The following is a 20,387-nucleotide window of genomic DNA, read 5'->3' as shown; positions in this document are numbered from 1 at the left end:
GGCTATGGGATCCATATAAAGAAAAGAGGGACGTTTATTCAAACTTCTGTTATAACATTAGAGAATGTCAACACTGCATTAGGAGACAGATTTCATTATAACAGGATTACCTGTTTATTTCGCTGGATGTGTTCATGATATTTCTGTCCGCTCTTGCATGGTGTAATTCAAGCACAGGACGTTCTGAAGCTACAACCTACAGAGGACCTAACCAACTGCTGGACCATATGGTCACAAACATTGCGTCCTCCCACAAAGCCAACACACAGCCTGTCCTTATGATCACCGAAAACAGCACAAAATAGTATGAAAACACACTCCTTCACCCTCTCAACCCTCTAAAGGTCAAATGTTCAAGGCTGTTTCTTGACAATATTGTCTTCATTGTTCATGGCTGTGAATGATGTTACGTGCTCGTGCTTCTATACCTATGCTTGGTTGCTTTTAATGATTTTCCTTCTCTCAAGCTGAAATGTGTTTAAAATACATTGAGTAGTTTAAATACAACAGACCCTGACAGGCATGCAAGGACAACCCCAGAGGAGAGGTGGTACAAAACTATCTAAAGCTTTTGGATTAGAGTTCTTGCTAAAACATTTTATCCAAGAAAATACATATTGTTTTTAACATTTGACATATACTTTATTAGTCAGCCTCTTGTCTTTCCAAACCTGTATGACATGCTTTTTCTGCAGAACACAAAAGAAGATGCCCCATTGTATGAACACCACAAATCCAGTGACATTTCAATAATCATATTTTTCTCAAAATATCTATTTTGTCTGAAAGCAGCCATTAGTTTTCTGTTATAAACTTTATTCAAGTAACTCTATTGTATTGTATTAATAGGCCTAGTATTAATAAAGTAAGCCCAACCATAAGTTGTATTATTTGTATATGGCTTTTTTAAAGCCATGACGTCATGCAATGCGTTATTGTGACCCCTGCTATGTGTGGGTCGCAATGACATGACATGATTTGTATATGTGTATATATGTGTCATTTATTTATATTGACATTCGTATGAGATTGTTTTAATAGCAATGATAGATAGTGTTACTAAGAGTGTAGAGCGGCATTTATTAAGTACTAACAGCAAACACTCGGTTCTCTTGCTCTTTTATTGAAAAAGATGAGTCAATTTGAGATCAAATCTTTCATTCATATGCTTTAATGTCAAACGAATGTTTATTTGAGTAGTTCTTGTATTTATTATTATCTTAAATAGATGTTATGTCAGAAAGATGTTCACTGTAGTGTGTTGCATTTTTATAGTAAAAGTTACATTTGAACAAATAAAATAAAATTGACCAAAATGTTTAACGTACTGCTTTTAATGTGTTACTAACCTAAGTGCTTTTATACAAGTTAAGTTTATTGTGTAAAAGAGAGTCTGAACCTACAAGTTATTGGATGATTTGATCCATTTGTTATTTAAGTGTTTATTCTAGTGTTTAATTTACATTTTCTTTATGGTTTTAAATACTGTTTATTAATAAAGACAACAGAGCAAACTCTCGTCTCTTACTCTTTTATTTGAAATGGAGTTTAATTCCTCGCTTATGAACCACACAGATGAACAAAATCGTTTTTTCCTCATCTTTAAAGATCGTTTCAGGTTTACATTTATCACAATTTTGAAAATAGTTTTTGTAGCTTTTAATAATATCGTTTCTAACGAAATCTCGTTTATTTTTGCATCATTGTGCAGACAAACGGTGCGTTCCAACCGGGCTATATCGCCCCCCGAAGGTCACTCAGAGAAGGCGACACCATACAAAAACTCGCTACAGATCAAATGTTTTTCGCAAAGTGTATTTGAAACGGTCACATTAGGATATGCAATCGCACTATTCCCTCCGGAGTTCACACAGCAATAGGGAGTAGGGCTTAGGGATGAGCCCTTCGGAATGGACAACAGGGAAGGGGACTTCGGCGCTGGAATATGCGCAAATGCGGTGCACGGTTGACGTTCAGAAATCCCATTATTGCGTGCGTCGGTAGGGTCAAAGTATCATCACTCGTGAAACTCCGCCTTACAAAAACTTGCGATTCACAACGCCACCGTCACCAAAAACACAACATTTGACTGTAATTCAGCTTTAATTCGGTAAAACGATATTTAGATCACATCTGCATCTGCGGAGACGCGTTGGTAAGTGTGTTGACATGAGTCTGTTTCTCCCACGTTTCCCTCACGTGTTGCCATGTGTTTGGGAAGCGGAAGATAACTGTTTGGCCGTTGTCATGTGTACAAATATTGAATGACATTTCACGAAGGTTACTTATCCTTGTACGGGTTTTATGCGTATTTTATTATAAAGGCAAAAAAATCTGAAAGTACTGTACAGACGAAATAATCATTTCTAGGCCTGCTAAAGTCATGGACATCTCTGTAGTATATATAATTGTTGTTCTAACGCTGAGCTACTAGTTCGTTTTTTTTATTTAGAGTTAAATCTCTATAAAATGTTTTTATAACAGAGAACTCTTATTTTGTAATCATGGAGAACTACGTTAAAAAGTCAAAATACGTTAAAGTGTTACATTCATAAATGCTGTCATGTTGACATTTACAAAGTGAATTAGAAATAATAAAAGTTTGTCGTAAATTAGAGGGAATGGATACGGCAGGCTCCGGTGACCCCAGTGGAACTCCACGGGGATCTAATGTAGGGGGTGGCAGAGGGATGGTGATGGGTCGAAGACTGCCTGCTTCCATCACTCCAGGACGCCTCCCTGCGATGCGCTCCAGAGATCTCACTTTAGGTGGTGTCAAAAAGGTAACCCTAAATATAAAAACAACTAAAAACATGTAGGAAAGTTTAAAGACACCAAAAAGTCTTCACTTTTGAAATTTCTGTCCTCCTTGCTTTCCACAGAAAACCTTTACCCCAAATATTATTGGCCGAAAGTCTAAAGAAGAGTAAGTGAACGACGCCATCACACCCATACGCATCAGTGCTACTTAGGAAGCTATTTCATTGCTACAATATGGTATTTAAACTTATGTGTTGCTTATATTCTTCTGTCACAGGTTAAAAGTAGATGAGGGAAAAAAGCGAGAAAGAAGGGATGTAGATCGAGGCAGACAGCGAGATGGCCGTGGGAGAGGCCGTGGTCGTCCCGAGGTCATCCAATCACATTCCATCTTTGAGCAGGGTCCTGCAGAGATGATGGCCAAAAAAAGAGGTAACGTAGATCAGTACCACATTTGTTTATTCTTTATGCCAAGTACTTCAAAAGGGCTAGGTGATGTCATTAATAACGCTTACACCACAGCTTCATGTTACTATTCCTTTATTTGTGTAGGTATATATGAGGATGTCAGAGAAACGGCAAACAGCGGTCCGTCTCCCATTATCAACATCAAAAAGGAGAGAGAGACCGAAGAGGAGACCAAAGAGATTCTGCGCAAACTCGAGAAGGACAATGTAGGTTTAAGTGCCTGTTTTTGGCAAGTAAACTGTGTAATGGGGTTAAATTCACAAAATCTGTTCAAAATGGATCAGACATATTTTAAACCTCTCGCCTCTGGTACCCATAATGCTTTGTTTCTGTGTGACACAGCTTCTGGATGATCCTCATCTGAGAGGTGAAAGTGGAAGCTGTCCGGTACAGCTCCCTCTGGCCGTGTCTGGATGGATCTTCAAAGAGGAGTTTGATGAAGAGGCCGAGGACACCGAAACTGAACCGATGATCACAGACAGCACTGGAGCTGAAGTGAAGGGTGGGTTAGCAAGTGTCATGTGATGTATGATATTGTAGGGCTTGACAAGAATCATGGTTCAGAAATGGGTCCCCAAACATGCCATGATTTTGATTCCCCGCTCATTCTATTTTATTCACTCGAACTCGTCTCTCTCCAGTCAAGCAGGAGCCTTTGGAAGGATCGCAAACGAAAAAGGCAGAGACTATGTTCAGACAACCCCCCCTCCCCGAGCCTGATTTGCTACCTGATTTACTCGAGGTATGGAATCACTGCAAAGAGGAGGAGCTTCTCTTCATGCAGCTTCCTGATTCGCTGCCAGGGCAACCACCCACCAGTGATGTCAGGCCTTCAAAAACAGAGGTGCAGTCGAGTGATGGACAGACTATGCTGCAGACGACTGAGAACCAGGTTGGTTTCTTTTTTATAGTAGGCCATTCGATTAAAACTGTACTGCTTTTCTGCGTTTACTTGCATGTTTTTGTGTTTGTCTTAGGAGGACTCTCAAGAGGAGAACAGTTGTTATCTTAAGGATCTGCAGGAGGGTTTGGTGGGGAAGTTGCTCATTAGAAAGTCGGGCAAAGTGCAGCTTGTCCTGGGAAACGTAACCCTGGACGTGGCCCTGGGAACCCCGTGCGCTTTCCTTCAGGTAGGTTACACTCACCATTATTTCCGTAAAGGTTTCGCTTCATGTATATCATCTGGAAGAGTTCATCAAGAATGGAGGATTCGAAAGGTTAATGCTACATATAAAGTACTTAAATGTCATTTTTTGAGGATCCGTTGACAAAGACAATATAATATACAAAACTATGTGTTCAGAGGTGAACAAAGACCTAACAAAATGAAGCGTTTGAAAAAGATGAGCTATTTCTATCTACATACACTGTGGGTACCGTAACATGGAATTCGCCATGTTGTTTCTACAGTGGCCCTAAATGGACAAACTGCTCTATAGAGCGCGTTTCGTAAATACGTTATCTCCTTCGGCAAAGAAGCGAAATGTCAGGAAGGGGTGGGGTGGCGTGAGCCGTGGGTTGCAGTTCGCAACCTCACCGCTAGATGCCAATAAATTTCCTTTGTAGCTTACACATTTGAATGACTTTTTAACATGTTTTTGTTTTGTCTGTTTTTGTAGGAATTAGTGTCAGTCAATACAGAAGGCAGAAGAGGAGATATGTCTGTCCTGGGCCACATTAAACACAAGCTGGTTTGCTCACCCGATTTCCAGGCTCTTCTAGAAAACAGAGCTTGAGAATCTGCTGCTGAAACTGCCAATGTTTCTATTCGTAAAATAAACGGTTGCATACTCCGAACAGTGTGGGGAAATGTTCCAGTGGGAAGTCGAAGTGACTGAAAATATTTATGCTCAAGGAAATTTACCTGAAGAGTTTACAGGTTATGTCACATCCAACAGGGCTTTATATAAGACACTAACATGTATGTAAATATTGTAGGGTAGAATGAATACGTTTTGCAAAAATCTGGGTTTGAAGTGTAAAATATTAAGTTAATAAAAAATTTCTATGGCTTTGTTTGTAATTGATGCCTTTATTGGAAGATGATGCCAAGCTCCAATAGCTTTTCCAGTCACCTAGTTAGGTTGACACACACGTATCTTTGTGTATAATGTTGTCTTTTGAGCATTACTTAATGTTTGCACCTTTTGTAAATCTCCCATTCGTGTAAAAAGGTGGTTCTCAACATCCTAAAGCCACTGTTGGGCAGGGGTTGCATATGCGGAAGATGCTGGAAAAGCAAAGTTTGGACGGGACCTGGTTTTGAAGACCAGTAAAGTTTATTGGATCAAAAAGAGAACATCATCCCTGTAACACACAAAGATGAACCTTTAAACTGAGTTGCTTTTGTACATTCATTGTTCAAACGAATGTCTCGTTTTCGTGTGAACTTATTATAGCCCCGTGTTTTGGTTTGCAAAGTCTATTTTTCTTCACTTCTCTTTTTTTGTGTATGTAGTCGCAGTCAATCTTCATTGTCATGTTTGGCACCATGCTGAGAAGCCATCACTCATCAAAGCTGTCACTGAAAGAGGTGGTGGGACAATGCCCATGGTTGCGTCACTGATAGCACGCATACACCTGGCTTACGTCTATATGACATCTGCAATACACAGTTTGCTCATCTGCAATACGTGTCGGAGGCGTCTGCTGTCAGACGTCATATAGACCTCTAGAAGATGTCTGTAAGATGTTTATGATTTACAATGGATGAAGAACAGCTGTTTCTAAGATGTTTAGCAGATGTTTTTACGCTCCGGATCTTTAGAAGACGTTCAGACGTCTGCTTTACACCCATTCTAAATCATAAACATCTTACAGACATCTTCTGGAGGTCTCTATGACGTCTGACAGCACACATCTCCGAGACGTCAAATCGACGTAAGCCAGATTGTGCTATATGGGGTATGAAGTCTTTGACTTTACATTTTGAAGACCGAAAGAACAACAGTGTTTTCGTCGGCATTCCCGACACAAGGTTCAGCCTGCAACGTGCATAATAACGAATAAAACATTTCGTGGAAACTGTAAGGAACTCGTGGTCAGCTGTGGTGAATGTGAATGATGAACAACAATGCAAAGCGTGTTTTCCCAAACAAACTGCGGCGTTGGCGACGTTTAATGTCCTTCCTTCAAAAAGTACAAACCCCGCCCATCCCATGATTTAAATAACTTTCAGTTCGCACGCTGTACATTATGAAACGTATAATGCAGCAGTCGACCTGGTACAGTCTAGTCCAGTTTGCCTACAGCAGGAACTATGTTCGCTTTTAATGCGCTCTTGTGCGCCAGTGTTGCGCTGTACGGCGCCGGCGCGTTTGTGTCGCACCACAGACACGACTTCAACAACAGACCGATCATCGGTACGTCTTCTCTTCACACTTCAAATTCATTCGTTTTAAGCACGTTTGGTGTTACGTTGGACTTTGTTTTTAGGTATTTTAACTCAAGAGGTGACTGATGGCGATCTGAAAAAGTTAGGAAACGCATACATCCCCACATCTTATGTGAAATACATTGAATCCGGGGGTGCTAGAGTGGTGCCAATAACGTAAGTCGAAGTCTATCTGTTTGTGTCATGTATGTTTTACAAATCAGTAAAAAGCAAGCTGATTCAGTCGTGTGCAGTATATTTAAACAAATGTTTTATGTTACAGGCTAAATCAGAGTTTCGCAGAGCATGAGAAGATATTCATGTCAATAAATGGGTATGTGCCTCAACTTTCTCACATTAAAGTGATACGTCAGCCCAAAATGAAAATGTTGTCATCATTTACTCACCTTCTGTAGATATCTTTGTTCTCATGAACACAGAGAAAGATATTTGGAAGAATGCTTATAACCAAACAGATTTTGCCCCCCGTTGACTCCCATAGTTGGAAATCTTACGTTATCATTTCTTTATTCTGTTGAACACAAAAGAAGACATTTTGAAGGATGTAGGACAGCAAACAGTTCTGGGGCACTTTTAACTACCATTGTATTTTTTCCTACTATTGTAGTCAATGGGGGACAAAATCTGTTTGCAAAATATATTTCTCCGTGTTCATCAGACATTTACTACAACTCGAATGTGAGTAAATGATGACAGTATTTTAACTTGAGCCTATATTCCTCATGAATGATTTGATATGTTGAGCAAAGTATAGTCCATCTAAGTTTGACAGTGTACTGAGTATCACATTAAATAACCCCCCCCCAAACGTTAAAACACAAATGAAGGGGGCATGATTCACTGTTAAATAACAGTATTTACACATATATTTCACTTTTTGTCTTGTTCAGTCTTCTTCTCATCGGGGGATCGGTGAACCTGGAGACATCTGACTTTGCTCACATTGCTGAATTTTACTTTAGACTTGCTATCAAAGTAGGTGAATGATATGCCATCTGTTAGCAACTGTTAGAGTGTGTAAAAACACTGAAATTTGTAATGCTAAATTACATTTTCTCTATTTAGGTTGATATTAAGCATCAGCCTATTGTTTAATGGCATATCGCTATTTACAGGGAATATGTTAAAGTGTTTAGGGATTTTTTTTACTGGAAGTGTTTTTGCTGTCTCAGGCAAATGACAAAGGTGACTACTTTCCTATATGGGGAACATGCCTGGGGTTACAGCTGCTCACTGTGCTGGTGGCTGGAGAAAACCTGTTGAGCAGAACAATAGCAGAGAATGTCACATATCCACTTAACTTCACTACAGGTACTAAAATAGATTTACAGTACAAATCTTAACTTAGATCTCACAACCCTGATTTTTCATTGCACAGTGGAATTCAGAATTGGCAACCTGTGTTTTGAAGTATAAATTATGTCATACAAAAAAATTGAGTGCCACAAGGATCATTCTTAGGTCCCTTCCTTATTTCAATAAACATGCTTTCTTAAGGAGACGTTATTAGGGAACATGCCTATAGCCCAATCCATCTGGCTTGCTTCTATTTGACGTCTGCATTTACATATGCAAGACATCTGCAATTCACAGTTTGCTCATCTGCAATACGTCTGCTAAAGATCTGGAGATCTGTAAACATCTTAGAAAGAGCTGTTGTTCATCCGTTCTAAATCATAAACATCTTACAGACATCTTCTGGAGGTCTATATGATGTCTGACAGCAGACATCTTGGAGACGTATTGCAAATGAGCAAACGATGTATTGTAGATGTCTTGCAGACGTTTGCCAGATGTATGTGTACTATCAGGGTGAAGTTTGTATCGTTATGCACATCATTCCTTTTTAGGAGAGGTGTGTTATTTGATGCCACTTAGCAACTATAGAAATATACTTAGTCAAGTACCATTAAAATACATACATATATATATACAGATATACTATTGGTTACCATTAAATACATAGAGTCAACAAATTTGTCACTGTTCCAATGTATAAAGCATACTGTATTAAAGGGTAACTCCACCCAAAAATGAATGACTCATCCTCTAGAGGTTCCAGACATGTTACCATTTCATTGTCCGGTTGAAAACAAAGAGAGATATTTTGGAATAATGTTAGCAACCAACAGTTCTGAAGCACCATTAGCTGCCATATTTGGAAAGAAATTGTACTTCTTGGTTCTGTTGAACACAAAATAAGATATTTTGAGGAATGTTGGAAAACAAACAGTTCTGGGGCACTTTTGATTACCATTTATATTTTTCTTACTAAGGCAGTTACCCTTTAAGCAGATATTCTTAAACATTATTTTAATCTTAATTTTCATGCGTTTCTTTTACCAGAGGCTCAATCCAGTCGCATATTTAAGGACTTTCCACCTAACCTTCTTAAAGCATTATCTCAAGAACCGCTCACTGCAAATTTCCACCATTTTGGAGTCACTAAAGAGGTTTACTGTACATTTTGACAAACAAATGATATTCATTTCAGTTCATTAAGTAACAAACAGGAAGAAACCAATTCTTCCTCTTTTACAGGCATTCATGGGTAATGAGAAATTAAATCTCTTCTTTTCCATTCTGTCCACAAACGTGGCAGAAAACGGATCCGTCTTTGTTTCTACCATAGAAGGTAACAAAAATACTATTCTCTTTTCTTATATTATTTGCAGGTCAAAGGTGTGTGACTCAAATCGTATTGTTTTGCAGGCAGAAAATATCCTGTTTATGGTGTACAGTGGCACCCAGAAGTAAACCGCTTCCAGTGGGATCCTCATTACAACTTCCCACATTCAAGTAATGCTGTGGGTGTGTCATCTCTACTGGCTGAGTTCTTCGTAAATGAGGGTAATAAGAGTGTTTTCTGATATATTATATTCTAAACGTATGGATGTTTAAAAGCCTGAATTGCATGAATCTATCCGTTTATTCGTAGGGAGAAGAAGCCTTCATCACTTCAGCGACACAGCAGAAGAGAACAGAGCCCTTATATACAACTACAACCCTGTTTATGTGGGAAATGTGTCTGCATATGAACAGTCTTATTTCTTCTGAGAGACCGAACACAATTCAAGATACTAAGAACGAAAAAGAAATACAATTATTTGAGATTTTAAATATTCAAACATTTTATTTGTGTCACTATTTCAGTTACAAGAGACGGACACATTGTTTATGCTGCCTTTCTATTTAGTGTGACACTCATTGGTGTGGTTAAGATCTTTACTTTATTATTTTAAGAGGACAAAGGTAAACAGATAAATATGTGCTTATTAAGGGCATAGTCCACCCAAATATTTAGTCACCCTCAAGCTGTTCCGAACCTGTATAAATGAATTTGTTCAGTTGAACTCTAAGAAAGATTTATAGAAGAATGTTAGCTTAACTGAGATTGGTAGTCAATAAATGGTAGTCAAAGTTGCCCCAGAACAGTTTGTTTTCCTACATTCTTAAGTATATATTTTGTGTATAAAAGAACAAGAGTACTATGGTACTCAATAGTGCCTAGAAATTTGCTGACATTCATCCAAATATCGTTCTTTGTGGTCAACAGAACACCACAGAGAAATATATACAGGTTTGGAACAACTTGAGGATGATTCATTCATGACAGAATTTTCATTTTTTGGTGGACTATCCCTTTAAAACTAACAAATGTCCCCATTATGGAACATAATTTGAACCAGAAGAGGCGGTGTTTGCACAAGGCCCTTACAATCAAAATGATAACATTTGATTACACTTTCTATTTTCTTTCCTTTAATGCCTAATACCTTATATAATTGACAATTTAGAACAAATGTACACCATTTAATATAGCATGCGATACATTTCCACGAATTCATTTGATTACAAAGCTGAAAAGCAAAACACGAAATACTATGGCTTTTGGTTCTTTGGAGATCTGAGAGTCATGCTACACATTGTTTTTGCTACACGTTGTATAATGACGTTCTGACCACACACTTTTTGTGACATTTGTTCTACACATTTTAACATTTCTGCCGAATTAAAAGTAGGCTATAACCCAATGACCCCGCAGCGACCAAATATTTACAAATATTTTACATTCGATATTTAAAACATACATTTAAATAAAGGAAGTACACATTTAGATACATTAAGTAATGTAATTAATGTTTAACATATTTTTAAGTATTTCTGCTTATTTTATTTATGAGGCTATACGCCTAATCTTTGCACAAACTATCTTTCACATACTATTTAGTTTTTATAACACTCGACAGGTAAGTTATGATTATTGGCATCAACAAGTGCTCTTTAATTCAAACCGAAACAAACATTAGTATTTCTTTACCTACACCAGCCAAAGACGATGTTATAAACCAACAGCACCTTAAAATGCGCATGTTCGTCTTCTTGTGACACAAATTTACCAGTTTCTTAAATACACATTTAATAAACAGCATTTTTTATTTATTATTTTTTATTATCAACAAAAATAATTATTTACAAACATTCGTGTAATGAAATACAACACATAGACAAAGATGTGCACTTAAGGGGGCTATTGTTAATTTACATGAAGATATTAAAGCATTTACAAATGTTCAATGTTTTAATAGCTTTTTGCTTCATAGAAAATCGGAGTGAATCAATATAAAGCTCAGTTTCTTTCCTGAATTAAGTAAAGCATGTTTTTTTACGGGAGAATGTACATTTGTGAACATAAAATGTTGCCATTAAAAGAATAAAATGAATGATATAAACCTGACTATTCTACAGTTCTCCCAAAGACCAAATAAAATATGTTTCCAAAGCAACATAAATTGGTCGTCAATGTTTCTTGTGATAACATCGCAGGCATGATGGGCAGTGCCAGCCAGGCATATGGTGTCGACAGCAGGGATGGAGATTGGTTCAGTCGCGCTCCCATCACTCCGGCAGGGAGGGGCTTGAACCCGTCGTTTAGTTCTCAATGGATGCCAACATCTTTGTTTGCTCGCGGACACGACACACACACACAGACACATTCACACGTAAAGCGTTTTCTTCTTCATCGACTGTAAACAGAAGCGCCCGGGAGACGCGTGGCTCGGATGAGTCGGAGGCTGCAGACGCGCGAGCATTGCGTTCGGATGAATCCAGATGTGCTGCTGAATGGAGGGCATCGTCTCTCTGTTTATAAACACACAGTCGTGCATATAAAGGAAGCAAACGGGCGGATTCATGCACCCGTTCCAGTGGTGCAACGGTAAGATCACACGTTACGTCCTTCCCGCGATACTGCGCGGTTTAAAGGCTGTTGTTTAGAGACACGATAAAGGCTGGAAGGGTAAAATGAGGTCTTCGCATACAGACCTTCATTATAATAATTCACACACAGCATGCACGTGATTTACATCTTGCAAACTTTCAACGTCCAAGAGAGTTAAACGTTTAGATTCATTGCATGACAAACAACCTATTAAAGGCGAATAGATGACAACATATTGACAGTATTGATCATACACGTGATAAATTGCAGCCTTTTGTAGACCCAAATACAGGTGTGGTTTTACCTTCAGATCATTTGCCTTGAGGTTGACTCCAGTGTCAGTGATAGACCCTGTTTCTTAGGTCATTCCATATTTGTCTTGAAAAAGCTTTGCAGATGAGACACAGCTAATGTCTTTTTTTTTTAATATTCATGGAAAAATAACTGTATGAAAATTGGAAAAAAAAGAAATGGTTTTGAACTATATTATTATTATAGTTATGAGGGTCAGATCAGGTAGAAATAGCTAAATAGAAAGCTATTCTTTTTAATAATGTTAATGTCTCCAAATCCCACACGCAGAGACAATAAGAATCCTATTTAGCGTTATTTTTAAGCGCAGATATGAATTCATGAAAATATTAATATGTACTTAGGCCGAAGGGACGGTTCACCCAAAAATGTAAATGTACTCACCCTCAGGTTGTTCCAAATCTGTATAAATGACTTTGTTCTGCTGAACACAAAGGAAGATATTTGGAAGAATGTCAAACAGATCTCATCCCTCATTGACTCAATAGTATTTATAGAGTCAATGGAGGATGAAATCTGTTTGGTTACTGACATTCTTCCAAATATCCTCCGTTATGTTCAACCAAAAGGTTTTCATGTTCGGAACAGTTTGGGTTTGAGTAAATGATGACATAATTGTAACTTTAAATCTATATTAAGGTATTTATTAAGCATATATTATGTATGGTCATACTCAGGCAGCTGTAATACTGTTATAATTGCTTTTTACAGTTTCGTTTCAGTACTGCATCTTTCAACACACTGCAATACATCGAGCACAGCAGTGCACCTCGCAATATGGGTCAGCAGGTTTGCAAAAAGATACATTGCCAAATGTGTCAGAGATAGTGTGTAAAGATCCGTCTCATTTACAAGAAAAGCCCCTCAACTCCAGGTGACCCCCGGTGGCTGGTCCTCCCAATGACTTTGTGAAGGAATTATGAAAGCATTATTTCGTCCAACCGGCCATTGTTTACTCATCCTCATGTTATACCAAACCTGTTATTCTGTGTTGTGAAGGACACACGGTGAGATGATTTAATGGAGACATGGTTGAGTGGCTTTGATTCAATTGCATGACTCAAGAATGGAAAAGAGAGATTTTTCACATCCTCAGATAATCTTTGACAATTTTATAATGAAACAGTATATTGTTGTTTCTCGTTAAACAGCCGTATTTATGCATGTGCAGCGTGAACTAATGCATTTTGTGACTTTATTAGTTGGCTCTTCTTCAGTGAATCTGAGAATGAACTGGAGAGTCTTTGGCAGTGCTTTGTATTGATTTCCTCTCCAGGAAGCGTGGCTCTATTCCAAAGGAACGTGGCTCCCTCTCTGTAGAAATGATGTTAAGTGACAATATTATTGATTTCCATTGGCACAAGTAACTTGTGAAGCGATGACAGGGACTGCAGTGTATAAATAAAACACTCAAAACACCCAAAACAAGAATATCGCGTGCACAGCGTTGAACGTGAAAGTGCGATGAACCTAAAATCATCAGTTTATAATGCAGCGAGGAATAAGTCTTGGACCTGAATGTTTTGATGTTTAGAATAAGAACTAATGAGTACTTTAGTTGTTTATGAAAGGGTAAAGAGGTTTTATACATTTAGTAATATTGTGTTTTTAGGTTTATGTCTAAATAAGTATCTGTGATGTCACCAGGTTTGCTTTTTTTTGTTTGCTTTGGTAAACCCTGTTCAACATATCGCTGCTGTCTTTCTGAAACCTCATATCTCCATATTTTGTCATTTTGATCTTAAATCATTATTATTAGTCACTCTTTATGTTTGTCACTAAGTCATTATCGCCATTTTCTAAGCAAAAAAAAGTGCTCGTCAACTTTGACAAAACAGTATTTAAGCACTGAAATAGTACAGCTTTTTTTCCATTTCCTGTTAAACAGCGAATTTGGACATCTGAGGTTTTGGAAGGAGCGCGACGTAACAATATCATATTTAATTTCGAAATAATGAAGATACGTGTCAAAAGTGGATATCCATGCGTATCCAAGATCATTTGATGGCTGATAAAACGCTAGTCAATGTATTAATACATTGTGTTATAATATCAGTACATTAAATAAACACAAAGTTCAGTCAAATTAAAGATTTAAGTTACGTGAACCTAAATATACAAGAGGGAGACGCCATAAATAATTCCATCTTAAACAAATGAGTGCTGTCAACTTATTTGGGTTTTCAATGTATGTTAGACAACCAATTGTCGTGCGATTTAAAAAGTTGCGAGGTTTCCTTTTTTTTTTTTGCTTTCTACAGACACGTAACACGTTTCTGTTTGCATAATGAAGGTCTACAAAACAAGTCACAGGCATCTATTTATTATTCGTTGGCAGGTTTAGGCATTTCTGCTCTTGCACAATAGGAACGCAGCAAGTGGGGAAGTTACACTTGGCACACGTCCAATCACAGATGTGTCACTGAATCACACTGTGCTCTTGCTCTTGCACTTGCACTACCAGGCTACATTATGTCCTTGTGTGCGGCTGGATTATATGGTTGCTGGAATTTCTTCTTTAGTTCCAGCTGTGCTAAATTTGTGATTTAGTGGTCATGGTAGTAAATGGTGGCCAAGAACTGTTTGGGTTCAAATATCTTTCTCCGTGTTCATCAGAAAAAAGACATTTGGAACTTGAGGGTGATTAAATGATAACAGGATTAACATTTTTGGGTGAACCGTTCCTTTTAGTAGTGCACTGTACACATAAGGGATCAATTTATAAAACGTAAGTTTGACATCATGCACCACTGATTTTGGGTCCTAATCTTTAGCTTTATCAGTGACCATAAGCAAACGACAAAAAGTGCTTTAAAGCTTAAATATTTGACGAAACCTGTTTAGTGTTTAACGTCTTAGTAAGCGGCGATTCACATTCTGTGCGCAATCTGAAAAGTGGAAATATTTCCATCTCGATGCATCGCTCCCTATTTGCACGCGCCTGCCGCGTTTCTAACTACGTTCACATTACGAACTTAAGCGAAATGTGAATCGGCCCTAACACTTGTAAGGTGTATCTGTTAACATGAAGAAACAATGTTTCACAAAGTTCACACACTGGTTGTGTTATATTCAAATATTACTGTGCTTTGTTGACAGGTTGGTACTGTGTGTTTTGTCTGATGTGTAGGGTGCTTCTGCGGTTTGGGATTAATCTACTCCAATAAGACCTGCGCTATGCCATCGGTAACCTTCCAGGACCTGCCTCTCAATATCTATATGGTTATCTTTGGCACAGGGATCTTTGTCTTCGTACTGAGTCTCATATTCTGCTGCTATTTCATAAGGTAAATCTTATCATATTTAAACAAACGCAAGCACGCACGTACTGTATCTTATGAGATCATATTTGTAGGACAATAGTTTGATGAGCGGCCAGTGAATTATATGGTCAGGAAGACGGTAAAAGCTAACAGGAAATTGTTGTTTTCACATCACACAAACAGACGTCACATGTGTTTGAGTGAGAATCAGTTGACATTGATATGGTTTTATTAGTGGAAACCTTGGGATTGTCATGGCAATTCAGACCTCTTTTAATGTATAGTGAGAAAACATCTGTCTGACAAGTCAACAGTTCAATCCATTTCTATATCATGTTTCATTTTATTTAATCACATGAATTATAATTCCATTTCGATTTATTTTAGTAGTGCTTTTCACAAGAAAAAAGTAGAATCCTTTATCTATGGTTATTTTATGGTCTCTCCCTCTGCAGTTATCTGTTGGACAACAGGTAAATCTTGTCAGATGCAAATTATAGCCCTTCAATAGCCGAGCGGAGAATCTGACAATATCAGAGCCTGTGTTGTGAGGAAAAACCACGTCTGGTTCTGTCTTCATATTGCATAGTAAATCAGTGAATCATCAGTAGAAATGAACCCAGGTGTTTTCAATCCTGGCTCAGAAACTGACTCATGCCTGCATCATGTATCATCATGATACCTTTCGTTGTGTTACAGATTCAGACATCATTTCAGCCCCTTCTGACATGACCAGCATATGTTGTCATTTGGATGCTTTTGATACTGTAGCGTCATCAACTCAGATTGCTGGTTTTCCACATAAGTACTACGAGAATAGACCATACTGGACCAGCATGAGGATTTATGCACTATTAAACCCTGTATGGTGTTCATGGCTGACCCACATAATGGAAATCAATTCAATGCAGCCATAAATGTAAAAATGCTTTGCGGATGTTTTCTTTATCTTATTAAAGGTCCAGCGTTTCATTTTGTGGAGGATGTATATGTATACAGAAATGCAATATAATATACATAACGTATAATGTCTTCAGAGGTGTATAAAGACCTTACATAATGAAGCTGTTTCTATCTACATACACCGCGGGTCCCCTGGCATGGCATTCGCCATGTTGTTTCTACAGTGGCCCTAAACGGACAAACTGCGCTACAGAGCGCGTTTCGTAAATACGTTATCTCCTTCGGCAAAGAAACAAAAACGTGACGACATCTTAGTTTTGCGACAGTCACCGTAGGGCTTTGAACGGGAGGGGTGGAGTGAGCCATTTGCAAACTGACCCCCAGATGCCGCTAAAATTTCATAAACTGGACCTTTAACTAAGCAAAGTAAGCTAAATAGCTTGCACACTGAAAACATACAAAAAGTTTATCAAAAGGTCTATCAAAGCTTGTACCTGTGCAAGTGAGAAATGTGTCTTAATGTATCATTTAATGCTAATTTATACTTGTATTTTATTTATCAAAATGTTTTTATCTTTTAACTGTATTTATCTTCCCTTTGTCCTCAACAGTAAATTAAGACACCAAGCCCAAAGTGAACGTTTTGGATACAGAGAGGTAAGAGCGTGTGGAAAGACTCGTTTCCTAAAATATTTCATCTTGTTGATATTTACCTATATTTACTTACTTATAATGACTACACTGCATTGATCATTTTCTGCCATTACGTTATAAGTTAATTCTACAAATAATGCAGTGCAAAATTTTATATACACTGTAAAAATACTGTAAATACCACCCCAGCTGCCAGAAAATTCATTTTTTTTACAGTCTACTTTTGAAATACGGTGTAAAAGCATCAGAATTACGGAAAAAGAAGGCAATTTTTCTAGAAAAACAGGAAAAACAATCTTATTTTAGAGAATTTTTGGGTGCAGCTAATTTTTTGATTTTTTTTATATTGACCATACATTTATATAGTGTCCTATTTTTTACAACTTATGTTTTGTAGTCATCATTCATTATTTCATGACTGTTTTCCGCCACTGTACCTTTAACGTCTTTTATATGTAAATGATGTGTTATGACTGGTCATACTGTACTCTTCACGAGTAGTTTTTATTCTTTCATTCTCTTCTTTGCAATACAAAAACTGCTCTCTTATTTGTTAATTGCAGGTCATCTTAAAAGGAGACCCAAAGAAGTTGAATCTTCATGGGGTAAGAGATTGCTTTCTCAGATTTTCCAATGCATATCATTGAAATTTACATGGTGCAGTAAGAGGAAAACGTTAATATCTTTACTTTATAAACGATCAGTTATCAATGCTAATTTGATATTTGAAAGTTGACACATTGATGATTTGTCCATAGCTGAAACCCGAGGTTAACATCATAATACAATTAAACGATGTAGATATCCTGTAACTACAGTACATAAAAGGTGTAGGTTATTACTTGTAATGCAGAAACAAATACTCTTTTGTTACCAACTCACCCATTTTCACTTTTCTTGTTTATTTGCGTCTTCACACCTCTGTGTCTGTGCGTGACGTCCCTTCCACAGCAGACATGTGCTGTATGCTTGGAGGACTTTAAGGTGAAAGATGAGCTGGGAGTGTTGCCATGCCAACATGCCTTTCACAGAAGGTGAGTAATAAGCTGGGCTGTAACAACATGTGTTCATAAAGCATCTCAGAGCAGCAGTGTCTATTGTTAGTAGAAGTGTAGACCGAGAAAGCCTCTCATTCTGGATCAGATTCACAGACAATTTGCAACATTGGCCTTTTGGTACTGACGTTTACTTACAGATTACATATCTGTACATTTGTCTATACAACATTTTTTAATATGCATTTTTAACCCATATAGTAGGTGCGCAATCTTATGAGGTTCATGATGTAAAAGCGACTCGGCTCAAATAGTATAAACAAAAACACAACAGCCCTGTTCACATACAAACACATACATTTGTTCCGTAAAATAGAAAAATAGATATTTGGACTGACATAAACAAACTGTGTGTTTGCAGGTGTGTGGTTAAGTGGCTGGAGGTTCGCTGCGTTTGCCCTATGTGTAATAAACCCCTATCCGGGTCCTCCGAGCAGCACCAGAGTATAGGCACATGGCTGGATGAGCTGGTGTAGCACGTAGGATGAGCATCTGGAAAAGGACAAAACTGCCATTGGACATTGAGTTTCCTCCTTTCTGTGGAGTTTTTTTTCAGACATGCTACTGTATGATAAGACCGCGGCCGTCTTATTCACAGGGCAAGTGTTTTCAATCAGATATTAAAGGGAAAGTACATCTATGTTGTTCATTTGGTTTCAAACTCCATGGAACACAAAGGTGCATTTTTGTTTTCATTATATTCCATAAAACAAATGTAAATGGGGGACTGGAGCTGTTAAGCTCAAAAAGCACCAGAAAATATAATAAAACCAGTGGACAGGAATACAACTATTTAGAAAACAAGGCCATCATTTAACATTGAACGCTGGTAGGAAATGCACTTCATTGGACAAGCTGGAACTGAGAAAACATTCCAACCCTGAACGCTGCAGCACGGTGCACTTGGCCCAAAGAAGTCTTTCACAATGATGTGTGTGTCTTTACAGTTATCATTAGTAGTGACCGATGTCTCGTCCATTATAGAGTTTATGTGCACAAATGATGGACTGTAATAAGAGAATTAAAGCAAATCCCACTCTTTTGGACACTGAGAAATGGACTGCCATTAAAACACACATGGATTTCTTTTTGTGCTTCACGTTTTTTGTGTTTGTTCACTTGTTGCTGTCGTTGCTGAACGTGAAGTGTTTTATTCACACAGGAAAGAATGAAAGAAAATCCTTTTCACAGGGTTTTATGTTTGTTGGTCTTACACCAGATACTGTTTTGACTAAAACGTTTTGGACATTTCAGAAATCTCGGTTTAATGTCACAGAACATGACATTTTTATCTGATATATCATTTCACATTTTTACCAACTAATATATATCACAATGTTTAATGTTAAAATGTCTAGGTGTTTTTTTATTGAATCCTTATAGGTTTTTAACGTTCAACCATATCAGATAAAGAAAAGTGCAGAAAAGACATTCAAAGGAATAGTTTAACCAAAAATGTTCATTATTGCATCACTTACGCACCCTCGTGTTATTCTGAACTTGTATGATTTGTATGAATATGAAGATATTTTGAAGAACGTTGAGAACCAAATAACATTGGACCCCATTGAATTCCATTGTATTGGCATAATACATTTCTCAAAATATCTTCTTTCATGGGGTTCACGGAGAGTCATATAAAGGTTTTAAATGACAAAGGTGTATAAACAGAATTGTTATTGTCGGGTGAACTAACCCCTTAAGTATTAAACGTAAGAAAATACTTTCTAAACTGTAACAGGAAGGCTAAATGCAAACAAAGACACAATTTCGTGACGTCTGTATGTGCCAATGTTGGTGTACTGTCTATTTACAAATACATCATTTCTCATCACCAGCAAAGCACAATTTTACATGAAGAAGAAAGCAAATTGGAACACAACCGTGGACTTTTTGCTACGGTTATAAGGTTTGAATGTTATGTGGTATTGTACAGTGTGTCAATATATATTTTCTGATGATTTGATCCTATTAAACCCAGTCAGCACTTCACGCTCTCTGTTGATTTTCTCATCTTCAAACACTGCGGTTAAGAGGTGACAGCATCTCTCAATACTGTATAAATAAGCCTCATATTACATCACGCAAAATGAATGCAATGCCTGAATAATGAATGGCAGTTTGGTTTGGTTTAACCTACCAAAGGCTCACAGTGAGGTCCAAGGTTGCGGTGCGTTAACAGTCCAAGCAGAATATACATACAAATAGGAAATAAATAAAGTGTAATTTGGAAAACAAACACGATGTGTGTAAAATGTTAAGTATGCTACATACAGTAAACATTTAAAGGCTTATCAGGTAGTATGAATAGACAGAAAAGACATTTAGGTTTCAAAACTAACAGACCACAAGCGACA

At 37.6% G+C, this 20,387-nt stretch overlaps 3 protein-coding genes across 5 annotated transcripts; all 3 read left to right on the top strand.

Annotated features, from left to right (window-relative positions):
• The first annotated feature begins 1,755 nt into the window (after window positions 1-1,755).
• polr3d (polymerase (RNA) III (DNA directed) polypeptide D) lies at window positions 1,756-5,722 on the top strand. 2 transcript variants are annotated; one of them, XM_079468550.1, is made up of 9 exons: window positions 1,756-2,155; window positions 2,617-2,783; window positions 2,883-2,926; window positions 3,038-3,192; window positions 3,313-3,434; window positions 3,571-3,730; window positions 3,870-4,120; window positions 4,206-4,358; window positions 4,848-5,722. In XM_079468550.1, the coding sequence occupies exons 2-9, from the start codon at window positions 2,622-2,624 to the stop codon at window positions 4,962-4,964; spliced, it is 1,164 nt and encodes a 387-aa protein (XP_079324676.1). In that variant the 5' UTR covers window positions 1,756-2,155; window positions 2,617-2,621; the 3' UTR covers window positions 4,965-5,722. The 2 variants fall into 2 exon arrangements, with proteins under 2 accessions (XP_079324676.1, XP_079324677.1); XM_079468551.1 differs by having other exon boundaries at window positions 1,993-2,110; window positions 4,848-5,249.
• A 655-nt stretch (window positions 5,723-6,377) lies between these two features.
• On the top strand, window positions 6,378-11,406 carry LOC306900889 (gamma-glutamyl hydrolase). The gene is made up of 9 exons (XM_079468237.1): window positions 6,378-6,590; window positions 6,664-6,778; window positions 6,885-6,935; window positions 7,513-7,597; window positions 7,795-7,933; window positions 8,969-9,075; window positions 9,164-9,257; window positions 9,335-9,472; window positions 9,561-11,406. Exons 1-9 carry the CDS (start codon window positions 6,488-6,490, stop codon window positions 9,677-9,679), a joined length of 951 nt encoding a protein of 316 aa, XP_079324363.1. The 5' UTR covers window positions 6,378-6,487; the 3' UTR covers window positions 9,680-11,406.
• Window positions 11,407-11,503: 97 nt separating this feature from the next.
• Window positions 11,504-20,021, top strand: rnf122 (ring finger protein 122). Of its 2 annotated transcripts, none has more exons than XM_079468350.1 (6): window positions 11,504-11,840; window positions 15,286-15,442; window positions 16,933-16,978; window positions 17,539-17,580; window positions 17,930-18,009; window positions 18,392-20,021. In XM_079468350.1, exons 1-6 carry the CDS (start codon window positions 11,816-11,818, stop codon window positions 18,504-18,506), a joined length of 465 nt encoding a protein of 154 aa, XP_079324476.1. In that variant the 5' UTR covers window positions 11,504-11,815; the 3' UTR covers window positions 18,507-20,021. The 2 variants fall into 2 exon arrangements, with proteins under 2 accessions (XP_079324476.1, XP_079324475.1); XM_079468349.1 differs by having other exon boundaries at window positions 17,927-18,009.
• Window positions 20,022-20,387: the final 366 nt, after the last annotated feature.

The sequence above is a fragment of the Barbatula barbatula genome (assembly GCF_947034865.1).
Source record: "Barbatula barbatula genome assembly, chromosome: 11".
NCBI classification, from domain to species: domain Eukaryota; kingdom Metazoa; phylum Chordata; class Actinopteri; order Cypriniformes; family Nemacheilidae; genus Barbatula; species Barbatula barbatula.
The sequence above is the reverse complement of the archived record's forward strand: the minus strand, read 5'-3'. Positions and strand labels throughout refer to the sequence as shown.